The sequence below is a fragment of the Vanacampus margaritifer genome, chromosome 18, assembly GCF_051991255.1.
Source record: "Vanacampus margaritifer isolate UIUO_Vmar chromosome 18, RoL_Vmar_1.0, whole genome shotgun sequence".
Taxonomy (NCBI): Eukaryota; Metazoa; Chordata; class Actinopteri; order Syngnathiformes; family Syngnathidae; genus Vanacampus; species Vanacampus margaritifer.
In genome coordinates, this window is record NC_135449.1 from 8,676,232 (window position 1) to 8,695,457 (window position 19,226).

General features: G+C 39.5%; 2 protein-coding genes across 3 annotated transcripts in view; both read left to right on the forward strand.

Annotated features, from left to right (window-relative positions):
• The first annotated feature begins 679 nt into the window (after positions 1 to 679).
• vps25 (vacuolar protein sorting 25 homolog) lies at positions 680 to 5,338 on the forward strand. Its single transcript, XM_077550385.1, has 6 exons — positions 680 to 979; positions 1,519 to 1,664; positions 2,130 to 2,183; positions 3,886 to 3,974; positions 4,754 to 4,829; positions 4,912 to 5,338. The coding sequence occupies exons 1-6, from the start codon at positions 933 to 935 to the stop codon at positions 5,022 to 5,024; spliced, it is 525 nt and encodes a 174-aa protein (XP_077406511.1). The 5' UTR covers positions 680 to 932; the 3' UTR covers positions 5,025 to 5,338.
• A 145-nt stretch (positions 5,339 to 5,483) lies between these two features.
• wnk4a (WNK lysine deficient protein kinase 4a) overlaps positions 5,484 to 19,226 on the forward strand; it is a 37,767-nt gene continuing 24,024 nt past the window's right edge. For both annotated transcript variants that reach the window (XM_077550378.1, XM_077550379.1), the window contains exons 1-2: positions 5,484 to 5,992; positions 6,441 to 6,977. In XM_077550378.1, coding sequence (XP_077406504.1) covers positions 6,483 to 6,977 — 495 coding nt within the window. In that variant the 5' untranslated portion in view covers positions 5,484 to 5,992; positions 6,441 to 6,482. The remainder of the gene's footprint in view (positions 5,993 to 6,440; positions 6,978 to 19,226) is intronic.

Genomic DNA, 19,226 nt, shown 5'->3' on the forward strand with positions numbered 1-19,226 from the left:
GGTTAAGGATTCAAAAATGTTGTGGTGGTCGAGACCCTGTAACCCACCAGAGAAAAAAAAACAGCAGTTGAATTCCTTCCTTCTCTGCATTCAGAAGCAAAATGGGAGCCATTTGTTGTAATATGAAGATTTTTAAAACAAGTTATTTAGAAATTGTATACTTTCACAATTTGGACCTTGGCAGTTGACACAGAGCAGAAAGTGCCTTTTGCTTGTAAAAATGTATCATTTTGACCACAGTCTTGTGAAGAGAAATGTTGTCCTCCTTTAATTGCAAATATCTTATTTGCAGTTTTGCATATTCCGAAAAGTTCTCCAGTTTAAAAAAACAAAATTATTAGTAGCAGCTGTCATTTTTTAGTATATCCCGTGGACTGCTTAAAAAGTAGATGGCAGGCCACATATGGTCCCCAGGCCATATTTTGGACACCTGTGAGGCTGTAAACCAAACAAATAAAATATCACCCTCCTAAAATAATGGCCTATGTCCTTTTTTCCCCCAGAAAACACACAAAAACTGAAGCAAATAATGATAATATTAATGACTAATCATTTAATTAAATTTCATTTAAGTGATAAAATGTATTTAATGATGTAGCCACCTTTGTGAGGAATATGATGATAAGCAGTTCTAATAGAACGTCTTTGGTTCCGTGAAATGTCGTGCATCGGAACTATTTTGTAATCGGACACGCTTCCGGAAGCTGTTACTGGCGGAAAGTCTGTATTTGAAGCTGATTGAGAAACTAATCGTGTCTAAATTAACTAAGATTGAAAAAGGAGTGTGATGCACGTCTTAGAATTTACTAACCACTGTCATTTCGACACTTAATTGATTAAAATGTCAGTATCAATGTCCGTACTTTAATTTGCGTGCGCTTGTAGTCGGAACCTTTTTGTGGTTGGACGTGCTTCTCACCGTATCCGCCGCGATGAGTTTCGAATGGCCATGGCAGTACAATTTTCCTCCCTTTTTTACGTGAGTACACCTTTTAAACCTTATTTTAAAACAATAAATAAACGCAAGGCGCCCCTTTAACGTGTTATCTATTTCAACTGTTGTTGCCTTCAAGTGGCTTTTCAATGCTAGCGTCATGTTAGCAGGCTCCTTAGCTAAACAAGCCGAAATGCTACGGAAGTGGATTTGCTCATATTGGCGTCTCTCTAAAATTTAAAGTTATTGCAGCTCTGATTGAGTTCATATATGGCATACATTTGTTAATCTTTTATAAACGACATTCAAACGACTATTGGAACTCTTTGTGTACCCTGCAAGAAGAAAAGTTCTCTCTTCTGTCATCTAGCTGTGTTGTTATCCTGCAATACATCAAGTTGGCCATTCTGTGGAAATGTGTTTACATTTGGAGAGAGACGTTTTTTTTTTAATTGCACAACGCTCATTTTTAATGTATTTTTTCCCAATTAAAACTAAGTGATTAAACATAATCTGTTAGTATTTTGCTTTATAGTTTTTATATTCCAATTGATTGTGTTTGTTTTGATTGTTGTTTTGTGCAGGCTTCAACCCAATGTGGACACAAGACAGAAGCAGCTGGCGGCGTGGTGTTCGCTGGCGCTGGCCTACTGCCGCCACCAAAAGCTCTACCAGCTGGACGTGATGGAGGCACAGGAGAGCCCCGTCTTCAACAACCGCAAGATTTCACGTATCCTCTCTAAAGCTCAATGAAACATCTCCCCAAAACGTTCAGTCAAATCACCTGTATTTTCTTTGTATCTCAAATCAACTTTTTCCATTCATTGCATAGCAATGTGCCGTGCCTTTTGTGTAAGCCAGTTCGCCTTTGGCGTTTTGCTTTGTACGTTAGCATTAAGCTAGCAGACTTTCATCATAAACATTATGTAAATTGGTTAAATAAACGTGTAATTCTCTTTGTTTCATGTTTTGTTTGACAGTAATCAAGTGGGAGTGGCAATAAACAGCTTGAAGCAAACACTCTCATGTTTTTGGGTTGTAAACTTCAGGCTTTGCGCTTGCATAGTACAGAATAGATGTCATGGTTGGAAAAAAGCTTGTTACAAAACTCTTAGTTGGGGTACTCAACAGTCAAGTGGTTGATCTGATGAAGTGTCCAGTAAGGTTCTTTCAGGCCTCCTTAACTGAATGGCAGGAAAACTGTCCATGGAAGCCATTCAAGTTGTGTTTGAGGAGTTGAGGAAAAAAGGTAATGCTTCCATTAAACATAGGTTTGTTTGTTTGTTTTGTATACAGTGAGGAAAATAAGTATTTCACCCCCTGGTGATTTTGTGAGTTTGACCCTTTACAAAGAAAGGAACGGTCTATAATTTTCATGGTAGGTTCATCTTAACAGTGAGAGACAGAATATAAAAAAAAATCCCAGGAAATCACATTATAATAATTTTAAACATTTATTTGTCTTTTATTGAGGAAAATAAGTATTTCACCCCCTACCAACCAGCAAGAATTCTGGCTCCCACAGACCGGTCATGTGACCAGGAGGCACACACATTAGTCCTCTTACTTAATTGGTATTCCTAGTTAAGTTCCCATTACCTGTATAAAAACACACCTGTTCACAGAATCAATCAATGCATCAGATTCCAACCTCTCCACAATGGGCAAGACCAAAGAGCTGTCTAAGGACGTCAGGGACAAGATTGTAGACCTGCACAAGGCTGGAATGGGCTACAAGACCATTAGCAAGCAGCTGGGTGAAAAGGAGTCAACTGTTGGTGCGATAGTTAGAAAATGGAAGACACACCAATTGACCATCAATCTCCCTCGGTCTGGTGCTCCACGCAAGATCTCACCTCGTGGAGTGAACCGGATCATGAGAAAGGTGAGGAAACAACCCAGAACTACACGGCAGGAGCTTGTTGATGATATCAAGGCAGCTGGGACCACAGTCACCAAGATGACCATTGGTAACACACTACGCCGTAATGGATTGAAATCCTGTAGTGCCCGCAAGGTCCCCCTGCTCAAGAAGGCACATGTACAGGCCCGTCTGAAGTTTGCCAATGAGCACCTGGATGATTCAGAGGAGGCTTGGGAGAAAGTGCTGTGGTCAGATGAGACTAAAATCGAGCTCTTTGGCATCAACTCGACTCGCCGTGTTTGGAGGGCGAAAAAAGCTGACTTTGACCCCAAGAACACCATCCCCACCGTCAAGCATGGTGGTGGAAACATTATGTTTTGGGGCTGTTTCTCTGCTAAGGGTACAGGACGACTTCACCGGATCGAGGGGAGGATGAATGGGGCCATGTACCGGGAAATCTTGGGTGAGAACCTCCTTCCCTCAGCCAGGATATTGAAAATGGGTCGTGGATGGGTGTTTCAGCATGACAATGACCCAAAACATACAGAAAAGGCAACAAAGGAGTGGCTCAAAAAGAAGCACATTAAGGTTATGGAGTGGCCTAGTCAGTCTCCTGACCTTAATCCTATAGAGAACTTGTGGAGGGAGCTGAAGCTTCGAGTTGCCAAGCAACAGCCTCGAAATCTTCAGGATTTGGAGAGGATCTGCAAAGAGGAGTGGGCCACAATCCCTCCTGGGATCTGCGCAAACTTGGTGACCAACTACAAGAAACGTCTGACCACTGTGCTTGCCAACAAGGGTTTCTCCACCAAGTACTGAGTCATGTTTTGCTAGGGGGTGAAATACTTATTTTCCTCAATAAAAGACAAATAAATGTTTAAAATTAATATAATGTGATTTCCTGGGATTTTTTTTAATATTCTGTCTCTCACTGTTAAGATGAACCTACCATGAAAATTATAGACCGTTCCTTTCTTTGTAAAGGGTCAAACTCACAAAATCACCAGGGGGTGAAATACTTATTTTCCTCACTGTATATATTTTTATGGCAATGTTCTCTGTGTTTGTGTGCATTTGTGGTGGTCAGGCAACCTGGAGTGGATGGACAAGAACAAGTCAAGGTGCTTGGTGATGTGGAGGCGGCCAGAGGAATGGGGCAAGCTCATGTATCACTGGGTGAGGTAACACAATAAACACAGGGACACGCACGTCACACAGGAACACTCATGTACTCTCATACACACCCAGGAACATGCACGTACTGTATACACTTAAACTTTTCTCATTAAATCATCAAATGCAATGGTCATTAAATAAACAATACAGATAATGGGCCACTTAATAAAAAAAATTTGGAAAAAAATATGAACATTTGAAAAAAAATATTTCATAACTGATTGAATAAATAAACAAGTTATTAAATAAATACAAAAAAAATAAAAGTTCAGGAAAAACACTAAATATATATATTTTATAATACATATTTATTATTTAGCACTGACAAGCTAAATAATAAATATAAAAAAATATATAATATTAAGTTGTTTATGCTAAATAATAAATATGTATTATAAAATCTATATAATTAGTTGGAAAAAAATATTTGTTTCAAATTTGATAGAATAGATACTCATCTTTTTCTATATGATATAAAAAATATTTGTAACAAATGGAAACATGCTAAAATGTTTAATGGAGAAAAATAAAATAGTTTGATAATTTTTAAAATCAAATTAAATACAAAAAATATTTGTGCATTAAATAATAAAATTATTAGATTCAGCAACATGAAAAAGAATGTTTTTATTTTGTGTTAAAAAAATGGAACTATCAAAGTAAAGGTCTTTACATACAAAATTATGTTGGGAATATATTGGGAAGCAAAACACAAAACAATTAGAAATTTAGAAATGTATATCCAAATAATGGCAATCGTTTTGTTGTTTTTTTCTCAGGTGTCTAAGAACGGAATGAACAACACAGTCTTCACGCTCTATGAACTTTCCAACGGTGATGACACAGAGGGCGAAGGTACGATATTGTTGCCGTCTCGCCGACCTTCCCCGTACGAAGCTCCATGGCATACTTGTTTCACATCTTGCCTTTTTGCCAGAGTTCCACGGCTTGGAGGAGTGGATGCTCCTGCGCTCGCTGCAGGCGCTGCAAACGGAAGGCAAAGCCGAGATCATCAGCATGGACGACGGCAAAGGCGTTAAATTTTTTTGAGGACGGACGCTTGCTATTGTTGTAGTTGCCCACCGATGCATCTGTACTTTTTTTTTTTTTTTTTTTTTAATTGCCGGAAGGTTTTGAGTCATTTTGAGGTAACTTGACGTGTTTAAGAATATGGCTGGTAGTCATCCTACAACAAAGCGTGTAATTGACACTTGGACCAACACTGCTGAATCAACTCAGCCCGATTTGTTATTCATAACAATTGTAGGGGACAGTTATGTTGTGACGATATCCCAGAAAGAATCCTCCTCTTCCCTCCATATCATGTGTAAAAAGAAATAAATAATACTATTTGATAAATTGGACTTTGTGGTCCCTGCATGTGTGGATAGAACACCCCAGGCCAAAACATTAGGTACACCTTGAGTTTTATTTATTTATTTTTATTAAAAAATTTCAACTGCACTGCCCTCTTCCTGGGAGATATTGCTAGTATTTTCGTGACCTACACTTGTATTTAAATGCATACAAAATGAACAATGATGCCAGGTTACAAAAGTAATGTAAATATAAATGAGATATTAAGACAAGGGGCTTTATTTAAATAGCGAATACTTAAGATGTTACATGTAGCTAATGTTGTGTCCTGTGGGAAAGTTGCATAAAAAAACTTCCCGCACGTTGCTGGGCATGCTTTGTCTGCCTCTGGAGGGTGATAAAAGTTCCAAGGAAGGCCTTCTTGCATGGTGTTTTGGTGTGTTGTAGATAAGAATGTTAAAGCGCCTCCTTGTGGTAAGTCAGCAAAATTATTGAGAGAGAGAGTCGAAGGGGCGGAGCTAATGCAAGTGAAGGAGAGTTCTGCTGATACATCCTCCTCCTGCTCACACGGATCTGTTCATACATACACTTAATACACCTCCGTGTTGCTTCTCCAGATCCAGGCTGAGGACTCTCGCTGGACACGAGCTTGGACTATTTCACCAAGAGGAACATGTATTTTGACGCAGCTTGAGGAGCAAGTGAGTACACTTTTGTTTTTTGAATTATAAAGTTGTCTTACCCCAATCATGGCATCATTAGTAATGTTTTGTACTTGTACATTATTTGTGTCCTTCACTACACCAAAGTCAAAAATAAATACAAACTTTCTGGACTGACTATCAATGTGATACATTGTTATTCATGACTAACTTTATACTCGGGTCATTTTAATTTATTTATTTTTACTGTTGACAAACTGCTGATATATGCAATGGGACATATTGTTTTTCAATTTGACTTTTTTTTTTTTCAATTTGTTTCTCTACTGAGCATATTGATGTGACTATTAGTTAGTCTAACTCTAATGACGACAATTTGTTACTGCTGACGATGTCACTGGTGTAGTTTGTTACTCATGACTGGCTCTAATGACACAAATTGTTAATGCTAACTAACTACTAACTCATTGGATTTGTACACGAAAAGGCACCTTCAAGTCCAGAGCAGGAGCTGGTGACCAGGCGCAGCATGTCGCACGCCCAGGTGGAGATCCCCGGACGCGGCTTCCCAGGCTTGCAGCCGCACGGCCTGGGCGCCCGCCGCAACTCGTACGGCTTACACAAGATCAGCGTGGACGTGGACTCGCCCCTCTTCAGCGGCGCCCTCTCCAAAGTGCTCTCCTGGTCGGCCGAGAACATCCTCAGCCTGCCCGAGTCCCGAGCTGAAGACGACGAGGAGGATGAGGAGAAACCACGGGGCGACACTCCCCCGTGCAGCCCCACTTCGGGTGTCGAGTCGGACGGCGAGCCGGCGCAGGGGAAAGGGCGGCGTGTGTCACCTCGCGTGAACTTTGACCCGCGGTGGGAGGAGGAAAAGGAGGATGTGGAGACCAAAGCGGTGGCGACGTCGCCTGACGGACGCTACCTCAAGTTCAACATCGAGATCGGGAGGGGGTCTTTCAAGACTGTCTACAAAGGCCTTGACACGGAGACCACGGTGGAGGTGGCCTGGTGTGAGCTTCAGGTAGGATGTCCTTTTATGGTCAGCTTCCTGTTCACAACATGGCTAGGTTGTCTTGACTATTTTAATGACATTTGGGTGAGGACAAGCAATAGACTCTCAGCTTGTTTATGTGACAAAAAAAAAAAGCGACGTCGCTCATCTTCACTTCAAAAAGTCAATCCGCGGCTGTCTTTGGAGAGCGATCATGAATCGCAACAGGAGCATGTCGTTTTTCCGGCGACCTTGGAGAGGCTCCATGTCAAGTTTGGGCTTTGGTAATCTTTGTTGTCACTGATAACCAGGGCGGCTCTCCGCATGCCTTCAGCGCTTCAACATGCTTGTGTGTGTGTGTGAGTGTGTGTGATGTAAACAAGTCGGAAGCAGCAGCTGCCTCCTGCCATGCTCTGGTGGCTCAATGGAGGATTTGAAGGTTTAACATCGCCGGTGTCACTTTAGCCTGGCGGCCAAGTGCGCCTTCCGAAGTGGTGCCCTAAGCCACGGCTGAAAGCTCTCTGCCAAGCACTGGCATACACACACATAGTACACAGTAGTCATATTGGTGGAGACAGTCATGTTTATTACATGAAAAAAAAAAAAGGCCGGCCCCCAGCCGCTTAGCTGGGCTGCATATCAGGAAAACTACATTACGTTACACTTAAACAGAAATCTACTAAACCACACAGGGCAGCAAATAATCTAAGGTATTCATTAGAAAACTTGGGAGAGGTCATACAGTTTGAGCTAGCTGGCAGGCGTATCAGTGTGTAATAGTCCAGATTTTCCAAGCACCCACTCTTAATAGCAATGCTAATTAAACAAAATTATCATGTGTCCTTAATGTCATAGGAATTAAAAAGCTATTTTCAAAAAAAAAAAGAAATTAGAATCAGAAATTAAGTCATATTACTAGGAGATTAAAAAAGTCCGTTTAATGAGGGATAAAAGTCATATTTTGTGATTTATTTAAAAAATATTTTATTCTGGAAAAGACACATTTATTCTTGAAAAATAGGAATGTATTTTTAAAAAAAACACCCTCTCTTTTGTACAAAAATAAGGACTTTAATTACTGGATAAGGAAAATCAAACAGATCCAGATGAGCACTCATCACGTTTATGCAGAACTGATTTTTGTTGTGCCAAAAAATAAACAAATAATAAACAGTCAACAATAAATGATTTAATTTATGATATGTTTGTATTTAATATTTTCCCTTTATTTTTACTTTAAAAAATGTTTTTTTTAATTCATTTTATTTTTTTGGGTGGTGGGTGGGGGGGTGCTGGGGTGTTAAAATATAAAATAAAAATATTCTGTTGGTGGAAGTTTGGTCCTGATGCTTTAAAAAAATATATCTATATATATTTTTAAATTAACTAATTAGTATTATTTTTTCATTAGTTAATTTTTCTATTTTTTATCAAGATGCACTAGAATATTCTCATAGTGCTGCGGGGTCCTGCTTGAGGGTAGAGCGCAGGTGTAAATGTGCCCCCCCAGGGCTCCACTGGTGTCCTTTCAGCTCAGGAGTCCACCTGTCAGGTGTTTGTTTGAAGAATAGAAAAAAAAAACTCAACTTTCTTCCTGCGGCCATGCGTGTTGAAGCACTTTAATCTCCCTTAATGAGCTTAGAGGTGGTTGATATGGTTACAGCCCGTGGTGGGTTGACCTCAGCATCTCCGCCGGAAATCTCCACCTAACGTGACCGGCGCCGGCCCACACCACCAACCCCCCCGCATGGCACACCACAGGTGTGTGTTGGTGGCTAAACAGGCCTGCCGTGTTGATGCAGCAGCGGGCGGAGGCGCGTCACTTGCAAGTCATCTAGAACGACTTGAGACGGCGAGTCGGGTAAAAAAGTATTGTTGAAAGGTGAAAATAAAAATGCTCTCTTCTCACTCTCAAATGTCATCAGTGTCCTCAGGGATTGCATTCTCATCCCTTTGCTGCCATTATGTTGCTACGAACAGCAATGAATCCATTGTGAAGGACTTCATAAAGTTGACAAAAAAAAATGGCTAATGTCTCCTGACCTGAAAACGAGCTCAGGGTTTAAAATGATGACACAAGTCAGGTCCGCCATAAAGTCACCATCCATGACATGCAAAACTGCCCACAGACACTAACAAAGTCCACGTTTGTCGCTTGCTGGTCGTTAGCTTAGGCAAAATGATTTTGTGTGACATTATCATTAACTCATTCTCTCCCAGCCATTTTCACTGAAGCAACCCCCTTCGCTCCCGGCTGTTTTATTGCATTTTTGACTGATTTTGCTATTGCTATAAAAACAAGTAACCTACCAAAAGAAAGATTAGAGTCTCTTCTTTCATCAGGAAAAAAAGTTTCCGTTTTGCAGCAATTAGCATTGGAATATGGCTACGTTTCAAAATGATTCACAAATCTGTTGAAAACACTGGCAAAAAGAGCTTGTTGCAACATGGCCTTGGCTGATCTCTTATACTCTGCTGCCACCTGCTGGCCGTTTTTTTTTTCAACTACCATTGCTTTAAGTGACCTTTTCGGGTCAGAGGCTGCATCAATGCCTTCTGTATGCTCTAGCTAGCATGAAAAAACATAAAAAGCCTATAAATACGTTTTTGGGAGTAAAGGACAAAGTATAAAAAAAACAACAACATATATACTTTTGGGGATTGAACGGGTTAAAAAAAACACTTCCTGATGCTCATGCTAACCAGGCAAATGGCTAGAGGAAAATGAAGATGGAAGAAGTCCATATTACACAGCTCTACATCCCAAAAATTCTGCCCAGTAGCAAGCTAGTTTATTTGTTTTAACGTCATGTTTATTGACGCCTCAGCTAGCCGTGAAGCATAATCACTGTTTAACTAAAAGGATGTTTTGCAAGTTTTTTGTCATGCGAAACACAAATGTTTTTTTCACTTTTTTCTTCTACAGTATTAAAAAAAAAACACACAGCAAAAAATCTTTTTAGTTTTACCTTCCTTTGACCATCCAGCCCAATGGTGGGCAAACTCGGTCCTCAAGGGCCGGCGTCCTGCAGGTTTTGGAGGTCTCCCTGCTGCAACGCAGCTCAACAGGATCGTTACCAAGCTTATGCAGAGCTTGCTGATGAGCTGATCATATATCAGCTGTGTTGGAGAAGGGAAATATCCCAAACGTGCAGGACGCTGTGTGCGCCCACCCCTGATCTAGCCAATAACCTCTGCTACTGGAAACATCCATCACGCTGCTCTTTGCTGTCACGGATGTTGGTTAATCAGCCTGCGGCCAACGCTAGCCACTCCTTTGCTAACATGATGCCTTTTAAAAAATAAAAGCCACATTGCTGTGCGTGCGTCACCAGCACCACTTTGCTCTTTGTGTGCTTTTTAAGTGTAATTATCATTAAAGGGCCAGATGGCCATAAAGTCACTCAAACTTCTATGGGAGTATGTGCGCATTTAGCTAGCATGACAGGCTAACTGTCACTAACGAGAATTTTTGAGGTGGTTAATTAAGGGGGTATTATGTAAATATGTGTATATATGTGAAACTATATCTTAAATGTTCCTTTTGGGGTCTTTTTTGTCGTCTCAACACAACAAACCTTTAAACTTTCCTCTTACTTTTTCACAAGCTTCTATTAGACTATGTGCGCATGTAGCTAACATTACTGGCTAACTGACCACTAACGGTAATTTTTGAGATGGTTAATTTAGGGGGAATTATGTATATATGTGAAACTATACCGTTTTTTTTTTGGGGGGGGGGGGGGGTCATTTTTGTCATCTCAACACAACAAACTTTTTAACTTTCCTCTTTTTTTCCCACTTTTTAGAGACTTACTCTGAGTAACACCGTTTTAAGACAAGGTAAAAAAATAAAAAATATTAATGTAAAAACAATAAAATTCCAATTCCTTATAATTTTTTGATTTTTTAAAAAAAATTATCTTTATGTTTAATATGAATCAGACAAATAGTACATTTTATTTTATTGTTTTACTATTATGTTTAATTATTTGCAATACATCAATTAACCCAACTATTTAAAGAGTTAAATGAATAAATAATTTTTTTTAAAAATCTTGCCCACCCCTGTCCTAGAAGATTTACAGTATTTGTTTATGAGGAACCTGGAGGAGGGATAAAAAAAAAAGGGAAGCATTTATGAGATGTACGTCAGAGATGCTGCAGTAGCAGTGAGCTCATATTTACACTTAAAAAAAAAAGAAGCAGCAGAATCAACGTTGACGCGACTGAACAGTAAATCAAGGCGTCTTCCCTTTTATCAGAGCTGGCAAGGCGCACGTCGCGGGCCTCCTATCTGGCGACGTCAACATCAGGAGGCTCCTCTGTGATTATTCTTGTATGCCAGCTCACCACTTTTGACTCGCTTGTTTGTTTTGATTGCGTGTGTGTGTGTGTGTATGACAGCGAAAAAGGGGTCTAGTACAGGATGTGCCATTGCCAGCCCAGATTCGGCTGCTCTGCCAGATAACAGCGTCATAGCCATTGGATCACACCAAAATCTGGGCCCCCATAATTAATCAACATGAAGGGGCCCCTGTTGATGAATTTGTTTTCGGTGTGTGGACTTTTTATTTAAGCGCTGCGTTTACCGAATGAGTTGAAATGCCCTTGCTGCTAAAAGACGCGGAGTGGAAAGTTGGCAGGCTGAGTGACACTGAGGCCTTGTACATGCTGGCACCAGGCAATACGTGGGCATTACACGGGCTCCCTTTCCGTCGTAGTGCCTCCATGATGAATGCTTTCCACCTTCCCCGGAAACATACCTGACCACGAGTGTGAAAATATATTATTTTGATAATGAGAATTGATTGTTTTGTGAAATTGTTAGCCAACTTCATCCTTCCCTTAGCCCCGGAACAACAAGCAATTGTGCCTTACTGTTGTTTTAGCCCTCGAAAAGTAATAGCGCGTTTGAGCCGCCTTGAGTCACGTTGCAATCAAAATCAGCAACGTGAACGCTGATCACTCGCCACCTTTTTCGTTTTGTTTTTTTTTGCCGACAGAAGCTGCCGAAAAGGCCACTGGTAGGCTCGGCCAAGGTGTTTTCTTTACAGTGTTGACAGTGCGAGGCCGCGGGGTGAAACGTGCTCATGTACAGTGTGGCGGTCCTGCTTCCTAAACAAACCCCGAGCAGGTACGAGGGGGTAACCTCCGGTCATTCCTGCCATGAATCGACCATTACCTATTTTGGAAAGGCCCGTGTGTTTTCTCCGTCAACACCTTAACTCATTCACTGCCATTGACGGCTATAGACGTCAAAAATTCATTTGAGCAATTTATATTAGTTTAAAAAATGTTCCACTTTTTTTTAACAAGAGTATGAAAACCCCCACAAAAAATAAAAAATTGTACATTTAGAACATATATAAAATTTGTGATTAATCGTGAGTTCACTAGATTAGATAGATTAGATTTATGCGATTAATAATAATAAAAAATATATAAAAAAATATTTTCTTTTTTTTATTAATAAAAAAATTGAATTTTTATTTTTAATAAACTTTTCTTTTCTTGTTTCTTTAAAAAAATAAAAGATTATTAAAAATTAGGGGCATCAGGAGATTATTTTTTAATCATAATTAATCGCATGACTTCACTAATTAACTTTAACAATTATTCACCAATTTTATACCTGTTCTAAATATACAATAAATAAAAAAAATTCTAGGTTTTCTCACAAAAGTGGGAAAAATGTTAAACTAATAGAAATAGTTAAAATGAATTTTTGTCGTCTTTAGCCGTCAATGGCACTGAATGAGTTAATACACTTGAGTCTGTCTTTTTTGTGGGGGTGGGGTGAAGAAATCGAACACGGCACTCTTCCTAATTTGGCTCTCGATGAGGTTGTGGGCATCAAACTTTCATGCGTACTGGTCACGTGACCGGCGGGCTTTGCATAGCAGCGCTTTGTAAACCAGATCCGCTCCTGGTACCCGCTGGGACCGGATCTGTATAGCTGCGTGTAACTGGATGCCATGACGCTCTTTATAGCCACGACACCTAATAACTTCCAGTAGCCGTTCATCCATGATCTAAACGGTTTGTCGTCTTTTGGGATGTGGGTAAGACGGAGCCTATCCTAACTTGAGGCAGTGTCCACCCTGGACAGGTTGCCAGCGAATCACAGAGCACATTTCGAGCCTTTATGTGCCCTAAAATGGCCGCTTCAAACCAAAATAAAATGGCTGGCATCCTGGGTCCTTTTCAGGCTTCTTCTGTTGTGATACTTGAGCGTATTTTTATCAGCTTGAAGCTCATAAAAAGGAAAGAAAAAAAAGTGGACTCGTTACTCCTTAGTCAAACGGAGCTATTTCCTAGCAGAGCTTTTAAAAACGCTTCTGCCTCAGGACAATTTGTCAGTTGTGTTTGGACTTGAGCACCAGGCCATGCCAAGGCTCTTTTAAAACTAATGTACCCGCATTGACTCGCCTCTTACGACCTCTTATATCCTGGTAAAATAGATATTTACATGTTACATATTTTAGGAGTGCCCCAAGCCAGATAAAACCAAATCTCTTCCAGTTGTTTATATAGGCACATTTATTAGTATAGGATACACAAAAAAGTGCGCCATTTTGTTATGAAGCAGCCCAAATTTGACCAGTGAGCATATCCTGGTGTCTGTCAACAAATATTAAAGGCTCCGTGTGGCAAAACTCACTCAGTAGCACCCCCTGAAGGATTAAAAAACATATGGCTTCCAGTTAATTGCGCATCATCAGGATAGGAAGCACAAAACAAACAAAGTCAACCATTTTGTATTGAAGCAGCCATTTTGTATACACTCTACAATTTCCAAGCTATCTGGAGCACACAATTGTTACCTCGGCCCCGTGGACACCTGATACCTGACCGTGCAGGTGGATCCACCTATGAGCACTAGGAACCTTTTTATATCGGCACAAGAGTCTCACGGCGCTTGAATCTTTCAAAAACACAAACACTTGTTGCGCAATTGTGATTAGATTGGCTAACACGATTGGTCTATTTATTGTGTGCATTTATTTCCTCTTAATACCTGCCGGAACTTTCTAATCACCCCAACACTTGCGTGCCTCACACCCACACTTGCTGTGATTTCATTGGCTAACACAATTGACCTGTATTGTTTATAATATATTCGTCCCTCTATGTTTACACTAATTAAATTATCCTTAAGCAACATTTTAGCATAGATCTAACAAATACATGCTAATCGTGTCGTTTCTTACGCGAGAGGCTGGCAAGTTTTACAGGTCAGTAGGAGTGTGTGGGTGTCGGATCAGCAGCAGAAGGCTTAAGTGCAGTTTATAGACGCGCCCTTAGTTGGTTAGTGACAGCAAACATCAGCCGGGTTCAGGCCCGTTAAGAATAACCGAGTAAATAGGCTAATCTGGGGCCTATGGGACGGTGATGCAACACTTCCTGGGAGGCGCCACATACTGTACAGTAGTGCCCACACATCACTACTTGTTACTGTCCTCTGGTTATTGATGAGATAACTCATTGGGGATGTGATCATGTGTGATTTTTTTTTTTTTCGGGTTGGGCTGGGTTGTGTTATTCTTGTTGTGAATAATCAGCTGTCCTCAGCGGCAGAGTAAACAATTAAAACATTTTTTTTTTTTAATAAAACATTATTTTATAAAACATTTGATAAAAACTTATTGGTGCCAGAGAACTATGTTAAAGTGAAATGAGGAGCTTCTTTTAGACAAAAGTAGTGCTTAACCGCCATCTTTGGCATTTATAATATATTTTTGATTGGAATATGAATTAGTTGTGTACAGTATTGTCAGGACATTTATTTTTATTTTTATAAATTAACTTACATTTTTAAGCCAAATGCAGATGATTACATTTTCCTTAACTACTCCAGCATGCTTATGGCAGCATTTTCATTTTCGCAGGTCCACGTGAGCGAGGCTAGTTTTGTTGACGTCCGTACGCGAAAGTAGTCCCAAACTTTACGAGGTGGTGGATGCGAGTACGTGCCCTCGGTCTATTCTGTGGGGACCAAATGTTCACCTAGCCGGCCGCACGTCACCTTCGGCTTGGAAGCAGCACACTGGCACCTCAGTTCTCACCCGCAACACACCTCAATGGCGGCACTGTGCGCATGTGTCAATACAAAGTGCATGTCAGTCGGCCTCGGACCTGCCAGGTTCCCCGCCTCTTTGTCTTTGACCTTAATCCGAGATTTAGGGCTGGGTGCCGCTTTGAAATAAAATCTTGATCAATTTCAGATTTTAATTAATTAATTAATTTATTTTTACTCTAAGCTTATACGAAAAGCAAATGATGATGACATTATTCAAAACAAGTTTGGCATTTTTTTCAACAAGTGGCGTTTGCAAATCAAAAAAGAAACTTCGAGCTGTTTATTAGCACTCAATCGAAACATAAAACAATGGAAACTACATGTGTATTAAAAACCACATAGCTTGGCCTTAATAAAGTACATTTAGCTTAGTGCTATAACAAACAATGCAAAACCAAATAGATGGGCTAACAAGTAGCATCTACGCTTTTAGGAACATATAGTTCAACACAAATTTAAAAGCATAATCTTCTTGGCCAAGCTAATACAGTGATCAGAGTCTTTTTTTTTTTCTTGGCACACTTTTTGGGCACACGGCTTTCAAGTGTTAGCTGCTGTGTTTGAGCAGCGGTTGTCACAATAGGGCCGCTGACAGGGAGTAAGGGGGGGGGGGGGGTATCTTAAATCCACCTTAATGCTTCTGCCGTCCACGTCGCTTATGTAACAGCGCTTGTGTGGCACCGACCGGTCCCCAGAGCCCCTTAGACCCCCCCCCCCCCCCCCTCTGCTCACAACCAACACTGCTCTCTCCCGCTAGCATGCAGCTGCAAGGGATGATGGAAAAGCTGAGACACATTTATTCATGGCAATATGCTCACGGGATGTTTATGCTTTCCTGTGCATTATGCAACACATGCGCCAGGTCTGCTTGTGCGCACACAGGTCGGGGAGGTCTGTCTGTATGTCTGTGCGGTTTTGTTTTATTTCTTATATACTGTATATATTTGCTGACTGCTTATTTTTTCATTTAATGACAAACATATTTATTTATATTTTAATTGAAAATACAGTACACCATTTTTTTCCCCATAAAATAATTTTGGGCTGAGTATATTTAATAATTTTTATTATGTATATTTAGTTCATGACCGATTTATAGATTTATTTCATGACAGTCATGTAATTGACAAATGACCAAAAATGTTTATTCAAGCATGATTCTATTTTTCGAATCCAAAACATGAAAACAATTTTCCCACTAAATATTTTTTATATAATTTTTGGTAAATATTTTTGTAAAATCTAATTTGTATATTATTTATTCCGATTTTAAAGAAGTTTATTTCCCTACATATTTTTTTTTAACAAATTTTACCAACATATTAAATGTTTTTGATGAATATGCCTCATTTTAAAAAAGTCATGTAATTAACTCATTTGTAAATTGTTGTTAGACGGTTAAAGAAAGAAGAAGAAATGTCTGAAATATCAAAAATCAAGGTCCCTAAAAATTACTTTTTATTGAACTTTTTAAATATAATATTATATATGGCATAATCAACTATTTGTATTTATTTTAAAAAAAACAATGAATTGGTTTAATAAAAAAACAACTAAGCATTATTTGCAATGTACCGGTAATGTATTTTTCTAAATATTTGTGACCTAACCCCCCACCTAGTAAATAATAAAAAAAAAAAAAATTGTAGACACATGTCTTTTGTTGGACATTATCACACTTAGTTGTGTTTCAGTGTGTGTGTTGTTGTGCGGCCAAATGTGTCATGGAAAAGTTGCGCAGAAGGCTCGCACGGTCGTCTCCAGACCATTCCTTCTTTGGCCAAAGTTTCATGCACTACAACTCTGTCTGCCAATAAAGGTCTTGCCAGACATTAGATCGCTCCCGCCTCAAGACAAGCAAGCGCACGATTGCAACGCTCCATAGACGTTTCCTCACAATTGCAAATGCAAAATAAAAGGGTTTGCAAGTTGGGAAGGGGAAAACTGTTACAAGGCTTGTTTGGTATCAGGAGAAGGGGAAAAAAAGAGGATAGTCATTTTTAACTCATTCACTGCCATTGACGGCTATAGACGTCAAAAATTCATGTCAACTATTTCTATCAGTTTAAAAATGTTTCCACTTTTATTAATAAGAGTAAGAAAACTTAATATATATTATACATTTAGAACAGATATAACATTTGTGATTAATCATGAGCTAACTATTGAAGTCATGCGATTAATTACAATTAAAAATCTAGGTTTTCATACTCTTGTTAACAAAAAAGGGAAAAAATGTTAAACTAATAGAAATAGTTAAAATCATTTTTGACGTTAATAGCCGTCAACGGCAGTGAATGAATGAAAAAAAAAAACATGATTAAAAATTAGGGCCGTCGGTGGGGCGATAATTTTTTTAAAATCGTAATTAATGTCATGACTTCAATAGTTAACTCACGATTAATCACATTTTTATATCTGTTCTAAATGTACAATAACAAATTCTAGGTTTTTATACTCAAAAAGTAGAAACAAATATTAAACTAGTAGAAGTAGTTCAAATGAATTTTTTTACGTCTATAACCGCCAATGGCAGTGAATGAGTTAATAATATCATTTTGTCATTCTCTAAATTTGAATCTTTATCATTGGATTTTTGTGAGGCAAAAAAAAAAAAAAGATTAGATTTTAGCCCAACCCTAATATGACCTCTGTCTGTTCTCAGCCAAGTTGTGTACTCCATTTTGCCGCCTCAAGATTGCTTTTTCCTCCAATGTCTCATTTTTGTGGTTTTCAGTGGAGAAAGATGATTTTACCTATCCTCGTGATCCATAGTGGAAAGTGGCGCTGACAGGACTTTTCCAACAAATCCTTCCACTTTGTGCATTCTGGAGGTTTGCACTCATGCGTGTAAAGCCAAGCTTGAGTAAAAAAAAAAAAAAAACAACTTGCGGTTTTGGCTTGGTTAGGCTCTTGGGATGTGCACACTCAGCCCCTGAAAGTGTCACAATCCCGAATCAATTAACCACCCAGGTCTATCCTCAACAGTCTCACCCATGTCGTGCCGGTGACTTTAAGGAGGCCTAATTAGATTTGGTTAGAAGTTCCAAACATACCATTGCTCAACACCTACCTGTATGTGTGTTACTGAACATGTCGGCTACAATCTGCCGTCGGTAAGATGATTTTTATCTCTCTCAGAGCTGGCCTCTGTGCCCTCAGCTCCATCCCCCCCCCTGACATTTGAGAGACACTCGGGCAGGTAGCGAGGTGGGGAGCGGGGTTTAATCAACTTGATTGTAAGTGCAAACACATACTCGGAAATGTTTTTTTTTTCTTCCTAGAATTCATCCTGAATGCAGGATTCATTGCGGTCCCCTGAGATGTTTCCGCTAAGCTCCTAAATTGCCCCATTCAGGGGACACGAACGAAGGACAAGAAATGTCTTTGTCCGTGTGGCGTCATTGCAGTGTTGAAGTGCATGTATGGATTTTTGGTGGGGGGGCCTCAAACCTGTAATGCCCCTCCGTCTCCTCCTTTTTTGGAAAATTGCTGCGATTATGCAATTGGGGTTGGATGAGCTTGTGGTTTCCACTGCTGCTGGTAATTAGTTTAAGTAACATTTATCAAACCACTGTTTGTATGAGTTATGTAATCATATGCACCCCCACGGGTGTTCGCTTAAACATGTTGACACTGTGGGTTAACTGGGAACATATGCTAACTTGCAGCGCGACCGTCTTTGATGTTGCCGTTTCATTGTTGCATTGTTTCATTACTTCGCTTTATTTCGTTGGCCCAGTAGCCTAATATTACCCGTCATTTAAGAGATAATAGGAACAATTTGACTAATAAGAATAGTCTAGTTGCCTCAGTCCAGCTCTTGTGGATTACCATGATCCGTATGACTGAGAATCTACACAAACAAACAAACATTTAGTGTAGCATAAACATATATTTTTATTTATTGACAGTAAGTTAGGCTAAAGATGTATTCTGTGTTCAGCAAATTGTTATAAAATGTAAAGCTTTTACCAGCCAAAATATTATGTAAAACCAGATAGTGAGTGAGTGGATCCAAGCTATGTGTTAGCATATGCTGAGCACAACAAACAAACATTTAGCTTAGCATAAACATATATTTTTTTAATTTATTGACAGTAAGTTAGACTAAAGATGTATTCTGCGTTCAGCAAATTGTTATAAAATGTTACGCTTTTACCAGCCTAAATAGTATGTAAAACTAGATAGTGAGT

Excerpts from the sequence above, each read along its gene's own strand:
- vps25 (XM_077550385.1), top strand. The coding sequence starts at position 933 with ATGAGTTTCGAATGGCCATGGCAGTACAATTTTCCTCCCTTTTTTAC. Across the intron at positions 1,665-2,129 it reads CAACAACCGCAAGATTTCAC|GAAAACTGTCCATGGAAGCC; the intron begins GTATCCTCTCTA and ends ACTGAATGGCAG. Across the intron at positions 4,830-4,911 it reads TGATGACACAGAGGGCGAAG|AGTTCCACGGCTTGGAGGAG; the intron begins GTACGATATTGT and ends CCTTTTTGCCAG.